At 34.9% G+C, this 13634-nt stretch overlaps 1 protein-coding gene across 4 annotated transcripts in view; it reads right to left on the reverse strand.

The window, feature by feature from the left end:
- Positions 1–13634, reverse strand: part of PIK3CB (phosphatidylinositol-4,5-bisphosphate 3-kinase catalytic subunit beta) — a 203152-nt gene that overhangs the window by 49741 nt on the left and 139777 nt on the right. For all 4 annotated transcript variants that reach the window (XM_072726958.1, XM_072726956.1, XM_072726957.1 and 1 more), the window contains 2 exons: positions 5708–5896; positions 365–486 (listed from right to left, as the gene is read on the reverse strand). In XM_072726958.1, the coding sequence (XP_072583059.1) occupies positions 365–486; positions 5708–5896 (311 nt within the window). The remainder of the gene's footprint in view (positions 1–364; positions 487–5707; positions 5897–13634) is intronic.

Here is a 13634-nt window from a genome sequence, read left to right on the forward strand (position 1 = left end):
AGAGACACAGGCAGAGGGAGAAGCAGGCTCCATGCAGGGAGCCTGACGCAGGACTCGATCCCAGGTCTCCAGAATCACACCCTGGGCCAAAGGTGGCGCTAAACTGCTGAGCCACTTGGGCTGCCCCTGGGTTTTGTTTTAAAATAGAGAGTAAACGTGAAAGAGGAAGGAAAAAGAGAGAAAGGTGGAGGGAGGAATATAGGGAGAAAGGGGGGAAAAATGCTTTTAACTCTGAATAATTCCTAGCTCTTTCCTTTCTTATCAACATTCAAGCAGATATCACCTTCTCTATCTACCCCCACATTATTCCTTTGCCCCAAGAAAGCGTTATTCCTTTTCCCCAAGAAAGCCACCTGCAGAATACCTCATCTGTCGCAGGCAGCCCACAGCGTATTCTCGCACGTACTGATCTGGATAGTTGAAATCTAGAAGTTCTAAGGCCTCCCGGGGGGGCAGTTTAGGCCAAATCTGAAGTAGTGCCTGAAGCTGTTGAAAAATTAAAACGGGTTCAGAAATTATAGAGGAGAAAAATAATCTATTTTTTTCTTGGCAAAAGATGGGTCAAAAGAAAAGCATATGTAAAATTACTGAGGCCTCAAAAATCTACTCCTATTAACATGGACTAATAAAGACTGTCTTTGTTGAAATATTCTATAGATAAGCAAGTTTAAAAAGCTATGAAGTACTTACCTGGGAATAGAATGATACACTGAATATAATGATTCTACAATCATTACCATTTAATAATTTTTTAAAGGAAGAAAGAGAAATGATCAAGAAATATTTAAAGGTAAAATTCAAAGTATAAATATAAGCTGTAACACTCAAGCTAATGATAGCTAATTTACATATAAAAAGAGTTCATTAATAACTCAACATAAAATTATTTAAGGGGACCTTACTTTTAGTTCTCAATATTTTTAAGAATATCCATCACTTAACATAATTTTTTTTTACTGACCATATTATGTTTAAAACCTTTAAATCACAATAAATGACTAAAAAGAAATAGTTTAGGGGCCCCAGGTGGCTCAGTCAGTTGGGCATCTGCCTTCAGCTCAGGTCGTGATCCCAGGGTCCTGGGATTGCACCTCGCATCCAGCTCCCTGCTCAGAGGGGAGCCTGCTTTAACCTCTCCCTGTGCTCCTTCTCACTGTGCTCTCTCTCTCTCTTTTTTAAATAAATAAAATCTTTAAAAAGGAAAAAGTTTATTTTCTATAAACAAAGTAAATATAGCCAGTCTACTATTTATAAATGTCACATAGAAATGATCTAGACAGAATAAAAAAGAATCCCTCCATGGGGATGAGGTGGGACTGCAGGTAGAGGGTGGATTCTAGCAGACATGGTCACATCTTTTGAAACCTTAGCTCCAGAGAACCCAAATACCTAGAAAGAATTCTTACCTGTCTCCCATCAGAGCACTGTGAGACTCATCTCACAACGTTGCTCCAGGCAAAAAAAAGTCACTGCCTCCTCAAGGTTAGTTATGTTTATAGTACATATTCTTATCGGGGATAGTTAAATGAGAAGAAAAGTGGTTTTGCAAGAGAGCAAAAAAAAATTTTTTTTATAATTATGATTTGTGGCTAAGTCCAACCCTACCTGATAAAATCATATTCCTTAACATCTGATAAGTATTATCACATAACATATATGTGATATTGGGTATCACATAAGTAGCACCTTGAATCTAAAGACGACACACAAAATGTATGCAACATCAAAACACAAAAATATGGCAAACAGATGGTAATGACTGAAGGATTTCTCTCAACTGACTGCCATTTTCACAGTCATACTGCAAGAAGTAGCCAGAGAGTATTTACTGCCTAGCTGCCTTGTTGTCATTAAGTTATGTGGACTTCGGGTTTAAGAACTAAATAAAAATAAGTTATATTATTTTAATTCTAATTTTTCAACCCCTCTCATTAATTATGTCAAATGCCAATAATACTTGAATGAATATCTAGAAGCTAAGTTAAAAAGTATGTCTATATGAAGCAATTTTAACCTCACTAAAGATACTTTTAAAGAAATTCATTTTTCCATTACTTTACATTTGCAGAATACTTTTGAATAACTTTTTAAAATTTGATTATATTGCTATTACTACACATTTACATAAATATACATAAACTGCTAACATCATATGAAATTTGGTATTACAATTTAGATAATTACATGTTATTTAAATATACTAAAATGTTAGTTTTTTAACTTTTACCTTAAGATCTTAATTATTCTTAAACTTGCATAAATAAAAATAGGCTTTATACTTGCTCGTTTTATGTATATAGCACATATATGCGTACAGTACATAAAAAGACACATACTTACCTATGGTATAGAAATATCATGGCAATGGGGCTATTAGAGAAAAAAGTCTGAAATGGCTCCTAACAGAGATGCCTGGGTGGCTGAGTCGCTTAAGCATCTGCCTGTGGCTCAGGTCCTGATCCCAGCGTCCTGGGACAACACCCCATATCATAGAACCCAGTATCGTATCAGGCTCCCTGCTCAGTTGGGGAGTCTGCTTCTCTCTCTTTCTCTGCCCCTACCTCCTGTTCATGCTCCAGAGTTCATTCTCTCTCTCTCATTCTCTCTCTCAAATAAATAAATAAATAAATAAATAAATAAATAAATAAATAAGATGGGGGTGGGGGGCGGGTGCAGCGGCTCCTAACAAGTGTAGTAATGAAAAAAAGTTAACAAATACTGGTCTAAAGATAAGAAACACCTACCTCATACCACTTTTTTTTTATCACAGATGGGACTCCCTCCCCACTTTGACCAAGATCCTAATGGGCGAGCAATCCCCATTATGGGTAGAAGAATGAGGGGGGGGGGGGTGGACCATTTCCCAATTTCTAGTTAGCACATGGAATACGGAATACATTGTTACACAAAAACAATACTGAAAAGGGTAGATAACATTCAGTAATACTAGAAAGTTTAACTATGCTGTGAGTTAAAACCTCCCCTATTATTGGAAAAAAGCTACCTCTATTAAGTTTACTTACAATTTTAAAAAAAAAGTTCACTTACAATTATTAAAGCATTAATATAAAATTAATTAATAAATAAATGTAAAACTATCTCCAAAAAATTAAATAAACAAATAAATAAATAAATAAATAAATGTAAAACTAAATAAAATATCAAAACTCGCTACTTTAGTTTGGGAAAAGCTATGGAAGTGAACAGGGAAATTTGACTCAGCCATATAAACTGTGAAAGCAGTGTTAACCAACCCATGCCTTCTGCAAAGACTATTGAAACCCCTTTCACATTATGCCAACAGAGTATTTTCCTGTGGATTAAGGGAGGGCTACTCTTCTCTTTTTTTTCCCCCTGGGGTGGTGGTGAGAGGGAAAAGCTACTCTTCTATAGAATTTTTACCCATGGCTTAGGCCTCTAGAATCAGAATACAAATCTTGTAACAGACTTCTGGCTCTCCACTTCTTAAGGTAGAGTCAATTTATTAAAAATATAGTTTATATTCAATCTTTTGTACCCATTCACTGTAACTAGCAATGGGACAGAGGTGGGAAAGCAAAACACATTACTTTTTATTCCATCAACATTTCTTCTCTAGACACTAAAAAAAAAAGAGGATTAGGACTGGCTTTCTTCTATCAAAATGGAGAATGTTTATTTATATCTGAAAATAATGCTTAAAAGTTATCTCCTGGAAATGAGATAAGTGTGTTAAATTCCTAAATATAAAAGTTTTCTGTCCCCAGAGTTCAAATAAAGAAATATGAGGGGTGCCTGGGTGACTCAGCTGATTAAGTGCTGACTCTTGATTTTGGCTCAGGTCATGATCCCTGGGTCCTGGTATCGAGCCCCACATGGGGCTCTGCCCTTAGTGGAGAGTCTGCTTAAGGATTCTCTCCCCCCCACCCAGATCCCTCCAATTACTTGCTCACACACACTCTCTCTCTTTCTCTAAAATAAATAAATCTTTAAAAATGGAAATGGAAAATTAGCCCATACTTTTTTTTTTTTTTTTTTTTTAAGATTTCAGAGAGTGAGAGAACGTGCATATGCATACGTGCTAGTGGGAGAGGTCAGAGGGAGAGTCCTCAAGCCGAATGGCTCCTTGGCATAAAGTCTGAAGCCCAGCTAGATCTTATAACTCATGCGATCACCTGAGCCAAAACCAAAAGTCAGTGGCTTAACAAACTGAGCCACCTAGGTACCCTTCATTCCATCTTCTGACACCTAACATAACCTCTCTTTTAGATATCTTTTAAAAGTACAGCAAGAAATTTCTTCCAATTCCATACAAAATAATAATATGATGCATTTCTTGGATAAGCAGTTAGAACTGGACATTATCCACTAGAAGCAGGCAAACATGCCAACTAAAAAATGCTTATATTCTACCATTATGGGAGTTCATAAAAGACTAACCTTGAATTTAGGGAAATAAGTGGCTGCTAAAACCTATACAGAAATAGTTCCTTTTCAGAGTAAGTAATGTTCATATGGCTAATTGCAAAAACAGTCTAAATGAGGCACATTATAATTATGTAACACGATTCAAAAAACTGTTAAAAAATAGAAATAAACTCAAAAGAAGTCCTAAGCTGACAGAAAATAATAAAATAAAATTTAAATGTATATAAATATATAAATAAATATGCATTCCTTGAATTTTTTTAAAAGTCTTACAGATTTCACACTTATATATAACACTGTATGCTAACTATATTGGAATTAAAATTTAAATAAATTTTTAAAATGTCATTGTAGATTTACTAAGACCAGAAAACATTTTTTTTTAAGATTTTATTTATTTATTCATGAGAGAGGCACAGACACAGACACAGACACAGACAGAGGGAGAAGGAGGCTCCCTGTGGGGGAGCCTGATGTGATATGGGACTCCATCCCAGGACCCAGGATCATGCCCTGAGGTGAAGGCAGACGTTCAACCCAATCACCCAGGGATATCAAGACCAGGAAACTTTAAACTATCCGCTAAATTCAAACAAGGTGAACAAATTTAGTTATTTTAAAATGCCAAATGTATTTGTTCTGATTTAAAAAGCACATCAAGGACCTTTCTGTAGAACACTGATAACCAACTGGATTTAATAAATGCCAGTGCTTCTTGATAGGACTCTGAAAACTATGCCAAGAAGTTAAAATTTGGCGGCTTTTTTTTTTTTAGAATATTTTTTTTCCTTTTCTTTATTCTACCTAAAAGCAAACATTCATCAACACTGCCCAACAAAAATGAATGTTAAAACTGACTGAAAAGGTTTATGCTCTAAAGTATTAGCTTCTAGAAACAGAGGTAATTTTCAAACAATACCTATTGATTTTATAACAGTCATTGCAAAGATTAAAGTCATTTTAAGATTAAAACTTTGGGGCTCATTGATAAAACTGTTAGAAAAAATCCAGAACCTACTACATACAGGCAGGGATTATAGATAATTACACCACAAACCATGTTTTAATCGTTCTTATTGAAAGATACAAAAAAACCTATCTAGTATCTGGGATTTTAAAATCTTAAACTGTCTAGTCTATCATTTAATGTAGAATTTATATGTAAAATTTAAAACCTGAAAATTTCTCCTATAGAAAATTATCCAACCTATGGAGATATAGGTTCCATTTTACATGAAATCAACAAAGTAATATATACTCCCAAAATGAATCACAAAATACAAAAATTATCTTTTGTTACCTGAGCAACATCCTCAAGCTTATTCCACTTGATCGACAGCAGTAATTTTGGCAGTGACTGTGGAAAATTCTCTCTGCAATCTTGTCTCAAAGTCCATATAAGATCCATTTCATTCTCACAAAGTTGAGACAAAGGATCCCTGTCCAAGATTTCTTTCAGTACAGCAAGAAACTTTTTTCCACCTCGACTCTAAGGAAGTAAAATTATTCATTACATAACTGAATTCTGTGAATATCACTGGCAAACACTTAGCAAATTTTTATACAATGAATTTATAAACAACTTATAAGCTTTAAGATACTAAAGATCTAATTCCTTAAAAAGGTTAATAAAGATGGATGCCCTTTTTATAGGTTTTATTGACAGCATATTAAGTTTGTAAGCTAAGGATGAAAGAAAGAATTATTCTCAAACAGTTCTAAAAAGAGGGGGTATATTGTTTCTTTAAAAATCCATATGCATACACTAGGTGGCAGAATTGCAATTTGGACTAAAAAGTCATTTATTATTTGAACTGAATTTCTATACTTCCATTTTAATTTTCAGTTTCTATAAACAAACAAAACAACAAAGATGAACCAAATATATGAAGTTTTAAAAAAAAGTATGCGTCTTGTTGGCTCAGAGGCATCAAAACCATTTAGTTTAAGAATTGAATCCTGGATAAAACTAAACATGAATCAAATACCATTATCCCATTTTCTTTTCTAATCTGTACAAGAATATACTAAAATAATGAAGATGGCCCAAGCTATTTTTTGGATCTAGACTCTGAATTATCATGACATTAAAGGAAAGTGATTTATTTCTCTAAACTTAAAGTAAAACTATACCATTTAGGCCAAAATACATTTAAAAACAAAACAAAAAATAGGGACACCTGGTGGTTCAGTAGGTTGAACATAAGACTCTTGGTTTCAGCTCAGGACATGACCTTAGGGTCTTTAGGGCCATGACACGGAGTCCTGTGTGGGGCTCCCTGCTCCCTGGGGAGGGGGGGTGGTCTACTTGAGGTTCTCCTTCTCTCCCTCTGCCCCTCCCCCTCCCCTCACCTGCACTTTTGTGTGTTCTCTAAAACAAATAAAATCTTAGAAAACAAAACTCTCTAGAATTATGACAAGATTCTGTACAGACTTATATTCTATTATTATGTAATTCTGTACTTCACGTTTTCAACTGCAATTTCATACAAGTATTAAAATCATCATACTAACTTTCTAAAGTAATGAGACTTAAAATAATATATGTATATGTACAAAAGAATGGGGACTATGATTATCATACCATAGGTATTATTGTGCAGAAAATCTGAAAGAATCAACAAAAATATTATTGGAACCAATGCATAATTAGGGCAAGATTGTAGGACACAAGTTTAATAAACAAAAGTAAATTACTTTCCCATATATCAGCAATAAACACGTGGAATTTGAAATTAAAAATCTAATACCACTTACATTAGAACCCAAAAATATGAAAACTTAGGTATAAAACTAACAAAATATCTACAAAATCTACATAAGGAAAACTACAGACCTCTGGTGAAAGAAATCAAATAACTAAATAGAGAGATTTCCCATGTTCATGAATAGGAAGATTCATTATTACCAAAATGTCAGCTCTTCCAATGTAATCAATAGATTCAATGCAAACCCAATCAAAATTTTGAAGATGCTCACAAACTGATTCTAAACATACAGAGACAGAGAAGACACAGAATAGCCAACATAATACTAAAGAAGAAAAAGATGAAGGACTCATACTACCCAACTTAGTAAATGTGAAATACAAAACTAGAAAACGCCTAGAAGATAACATAGCAGAATCTAGATGACTGTTTGGCAATGACTTTACATGTAAACCAAATGCATGATCCATCAATAAAAGAACAAATAAGCTGACTTCACTAAACTTAATATTAACTGTTCTGTGGAAGACACGGTCAAGAGGATGAAAAAACAAGACTGGGAGAGAGTATCTGCAAGTAGACTTATCTGATAAAGGATTGTTATCCAAAATACAGGAAGAACTTTAAAAATTCAACTATTAGAAAATAAGCCATCAAACTAAAATATGAGTCAGAGACCTAAATAGACACCTCACCATGTAAGACACAAACATAGCAAATAAGCATATAAAAAGATGCTTAAAATTATGTCATCAGGGAAATGCAAATTACAACAAAAATAAGTTATAATATCTATTAGAACTGGCCAGAATCCAGAACACTGACAACATTGAATGTTATTATGGATGTGGAGAAACACTTATTCACTGTTGGTGGAATGTAAAATACTACAAAACCACTTAGGAAGACAGTTTGGCAGTTTCTTACAAACTAAACATACTTTTACCATATAATCCAGTAATCATGCTCCTTAGTATTTACCAAAAGGAGTTGAAAACTTATACCCACACAAAAACCTGCACACAGATGTTTATAGCAGCTTTATTCAAAACTGTCAAAACTTGGAAGCAACCAAGATGTCCTTCAGTGGGTGAATGGACAAACTGTAATACATACAGACAATGGAATATTATTTAGCACTAAAAGAAAATGAGCATTCATGCCACAAAAGACATGGAGGAACTTTAAACTCCTATTACTAAGGGAAAGAAGCCAGTCTGAAAATTCTACATGCTGTATGATTCCAATTTATATAACATCTGGAAAAGGCCAAACTATGAAGAGAATAATAAGATCAGTGGTTAGGCGTCTGCCTTCAGCCCAGGGCGTGATCCTGGGGTCATGGGATCGAGTTCCACATCGGGCTCCCTGCATGGAGGCTGCTTCTCCATCTGCCTGTGTCTGTGCCTCTCTCTCTCTCTCTCTCTCTCTCACATGAATAAATAAATAAATAAATAAAATCTTAAAAAAAAAAAAAAAAAGATCAGTGGTTGCCAGGGGTGGGTTGAGGGAAAGAATAGGCAGAGCACAGAGGATTGGCAGGACAGTAAAAATACTCTGTATAATATGATAATGATAAATACATTCCATTATACATTTGTCCAAACCCACAAATTGCACAACACCAAGAATGAAACCCAAGGTAAACTATGCACTTTAGGTGATTATAATGTATCAATGTGGTTTGTTCTAAGTAACAAAGATACTGCTCTGGTGAGTGATGTTGATAATGAGAAAGAGATATGCACATGAAGGGACAGAAATATATGGGAAATCTCTTTATCTTCCTCCCAATTTTGTTGTAATTCTAAAACTGCTCTTTAAAAAATAAAGTATCACTTTAAACACACACACACACACACCATGTACAATTACGTAGTTTTATATTTACATCCTCAACCTAAAAAGGATATACCTTATTTTACAGGCTTGACAGTTTCTCTGAAAAGTTACCATCATAAGTCATTGGAGTCTGAAAATCAAACTCCTACACTTACACATCTTAAAATGAAACCTGTTACTGCAAACAACAGAGTCTAAATTGTTCGTGTCAGAGAAACAGACTGCTGTTAAATACTGCAAAAAGCTAGCAAACCTACTGTAATTCCCTGAATCAAAATAAGACTCTATAGACCTACTATAAGTAAATATCCTGAAGACCTAGCAGTAAACTAAAAGGGGAGAGCGGGGACTTAGCTATATAATTGTACTATGATTGTTTACTGAGCTATGAAAAGCATAGCACTGAATAAAGCCAAGGTAAAAATAAACTACCAGAAATGTGGTACAAAGCCCCAAGAACACAGAATCCTACATTCTTTTGCAAAACCCAAAACAATCAGTAATGTTAACTTATACTGTATAGGGTAAATGGTGAACGTATATACCTGTTCAAAAGCTTGAACTAAAATAATGGTAGAAAGCAATGAAAACTAACAGCCATATTCTCTGTCTTTATGTTTAGATTTTTCAAATTCATGTACATATTATGATATAATAGTGATTATTGGCTAAAATAAAACAAAGCAAATATACTTTGCTATAAAGCCCATCAAAAACTGACTGTGGTTCTTTCCCCTTCGAAATGGGGGTTGTGAGGGATGGGTAGAGGGAGGGGTAAGAAAGGCTGGAAAACTCATGGGTCATATTCAGAAGGGCTAGAAGCTCAGACAGCATGTTCCCAGTATGTCTGCTGAGGACAGAATTAACTATGTGTTGGCCAGACTTGGGATCTGATCAACACGTAACAGGATAAGGGAGGCCAAAAAAAAAAAAAAAAGGATAAGGGAGGCCATGCAGTCGGGGCTGATGGAAAAACTGAGAAGATAGTTACATGATTGGGAGATTGATCACAATCAGAGGTTTGAGCAAATAAATAAATATATTGAGGTTAACAGAAATCCAGATTTCTCAATGTCAGAAAACAGAATTACAAACATAAAAAGGTAAAGGCTAAAAAAAATCCTGTGGTGGTGGATCTAATAAATTAGATATATTGATAAGAACTTCTGGTTTTTAATATTTAATAGATAAAGCAATATATCTCTGTGCTTATATATGCCGGACTATATGCAAACATATATATACATGTTACCTAGCTGTTTTGTGAAAAGGTCTAGATGCAATTGCATACCAATAGCAATAAGCTTATACAGTGCCCAAATCTTAGATTCTAAATACTTTTCACACATGGAATCAGGACTCTCTAGAGAAAAGACAGATTCCAAACCTAGGTTGGGGAAAATAACAGATGGGCCTGGAACACTTTATTATACCAGAAAGAAGGAAATGCTCAAAGAATGATAAAAACATGTCAAAAAGACACAAAAAAGCATGAATGGGCTGCCAAATCTGGATCATTCTGAATATCAAAATGAATGATGGTAACAAATTATAAGTCATTAATAAAGCAGAAATTATGAATATATACTACTCTAATTTAAAAAAAAAGACTAAATAAATGAACTAGAAGAAAAACCTCTACCCTATAATATAAACCAACTAATAAATCGAAGAGAAAAATTAATTTGAAAATCAGCACTTGGGAAATCACTGTAATGATACTGATTCAGGCAAGATGTGTTAATAAATGTTTATTAAAAATAAGTGGGTCAAAGTTTAACATGAAACGGGATGGTCAGTCTCAAAATATGCCCACAAAATACTTTATACCTAAAAAAAACTAAAAAAAACTAAAAAAAAAAAAAAAAAAAAAAAAAACCTAACAGACACTATCCTAATCAAGTAATAAAAATTAACATCAATAGTAATAGAACAAATTAACATTATTTGCCTACTGATAAAATACAGTAAGAGAAACACTCCACCACTTCAATTCAATGTATTACACCATTCAAAATGCATAGCTAGAATCTGATCATGACAAAACATTAGATAAATACACTGAGTAACCTTCTAAAAAAGGAACTGACCAGTATTCTTAAAATGTCAGAGTCAGTGAAGGTAAAGAAGACTGAGGAAAAGAAAACCAAAGATAAATGGCAATAAAATGCAACAATTAACCAGGGTTAAATCCTGGACCTATAATAAACGTTTTTTTTTTTAAGATTTTAAGTATTCATGAAAGACACACACACACACACAGAGAGAGAGAAAGAGAGAGAGAGAGAGAGAGAGAGAGGAACAGACATAGGCAGAGGGAGAAGCAGGCTGCATGCAGGGAGCCTGACGTGGGACTTGATCCTGGGTCTCCAGGATCACACCTTGGGCTGAAGGTGGTGCTAAACCGCTGAGCCACTGGGCGGCCCACAAATGTTATTTAGAAAACTGGACAGAATTGAATGGAATGTGTGCATGAGAAAAAAGAACTGTACCGACATTATTTTCCTGATTTTTATGAACAGATTCTGGTTAAGTATGAGAATTCTTGTTTTTAGGAATTACACACTGAAGAATTAAAGGAGTAAACGGGAACAATGATGCCACTTAATATCATATATTCAGAAAAAAATGCATATACACAGATTGATAAAACAAATGTGCCAAAATGTTAACAGTTGGGGAAGCTAAAGAAAGACTATACAAGAATTCTTTGTATACTTCCTGCAAGTTTTCAGTTAAGTCAAAAAAATTTTTAATGTTTGATATTTCCTTCCCTAAAATTGAGGGCTATGAAAACTCCAAATCATTCTCCTAAAAAAATTTCCTAGCCACATTTCCAGACCTGTGAACTAACGGCTTGAGTCATCATCTGCATTCTCCAAAGCAAACCACTGAAATTTTGAGTTTCTGCAGTAAGAAAATAACATAAAATTATAACATGTTTTAAATGACAGCAGGGTTTCTCAACCTCAGTACTACTATTATTCGGTTGTAGGAGGATGGTCCTATGCATTATAGAAATTTAGTAGCACTCCTGAAGTCGACCCACAACATGCCAAGAACACTCTTATGAGTTGCAACAACAGCCAAGAAAACCTCTAGACAATGCCAAATGGCCCATAGAGGGCAAACCAGCCTCAGGTTGAGAACCACTAAATAAAAAGATCAAAAACTGCCAATTCTATAATCATAATTCACAAGGATCACAGTTTTCCTATTCTACAGACCCAAGATCCTTGGCAAACATCTGTTTTAAAAAATACCAACACCTATTAGGATGACTCCTGTAAAAAAACACAAAAATGATGGCAAGGATGTGAAAAACTGGAATGCTTTTGCAGATGGTAGGAATGTAAAATGGTACAGCTATGGTGGAAAACAGTATAGCAGTTCCTTAAGAAAATTAAAAAGAGAATTAATAGTATGACTCAGCAATTCTACTTCTGGTATATATCCTAAAGAATTGAAGCAGAGTCTTAAAAAGATATGGTGTATATCCACGTTCATAGAGGCATTAATCAGAATAGCTAAATCCTTGGAAGCAACTCAAGGACTCATTGATGGATAAATGTAAAGAAAAACTGTGGTATATACATACAATGAAATACTATCTGACCTTTAAAAATGGAAGTTAACACATGCAATAACATGGGACAAAAAACTGAGGGCATTATCCAAAGATAAGCCAGTCACAAAAAGGTAAAACACAATATGATTCCATTTATGTGAGGTAGCTAGAATGGTCAGATTCACAGAGACAGAAAGTAGAACAGTGGATACCAAGGGCTGAGGGGATGGGAAAATGGGGAGCTGTTTAATGGGCACAGAGTTTCAGCTTAGCAAGATGACAAAGTTCTGGAGATCAGTTGCACTTAACAATGCAAGGATACTGTAAATATATTCACAATACTTCACACTTCTGAAGTCTAAACTTAAAACGATTAAAATGATTAAAATTTTATGTAGTGTATTTTAATACTATTTAAAACACTTTTAATTCCAAGAGCAGATTTAAGTCCCTTAGCTTATAGTAAAGGATGATAAGATAAATTCCTTAATAGGACTCCTGATAGTAAATACTGATGGTATTGGGATCCCTGGGTGGCGCAGCGGTTTAGCACCTGCCTTTGGCCCAGGGCACGATCCTGGAGACCCAGAATCGAATCCCATGTCGAGCTCCCGGTGCATGGAGCCTGCTTCTCCCTCTGCCTATGTCTCTGCCTCTCTCTCTCTCTCTGTGTGTGACTATCATAAATAAATTTTAAAAATTAAAAAAAAATACTGATGGTATTGATGATAATTGCACCTGAGGAAATGTATGTGTCCATATATATATATATACATATATATACATATACACATATATACATACACACACACACACACACGTCAACCTACCATGATCTTTCTTTTTTTTTTTTTTTTTTTAAATTTATGATAGTCACACAGAGAGAGAGAGGCAGAGACACAGGCAGAGGGAGAAGCAGGCTCCATGCACTGGGAGCCCGACATGGGACTCGATCCCGGGTCTCCAGGATCATGCCCCGGGCCAAAGGCATGCACCAAACTGCTGCGCCACCCAGGGATCCCATCAACCTACCATGATCTCACTAAGAAATGTAACCTGCTCAAGGCACTGGGTGGCTCAGTTAGCATCTGACTCTTGATTTCGGCTCA

The sequence above is a fragment of the Vulpes vulpes genome, chromosome 11 (assembly GCF_048418805.1).
Source record: "Vulpes vulpes isolate BD-2025 chromosome 11, VulVul3, whole genome shotgun sequence".
Taxonomy (NCBI): Eukaryota; Metazoa; Chordata; class Mammalia; order Carnivora; family Canidae; genus Vulpes; species Vulpes vulpes.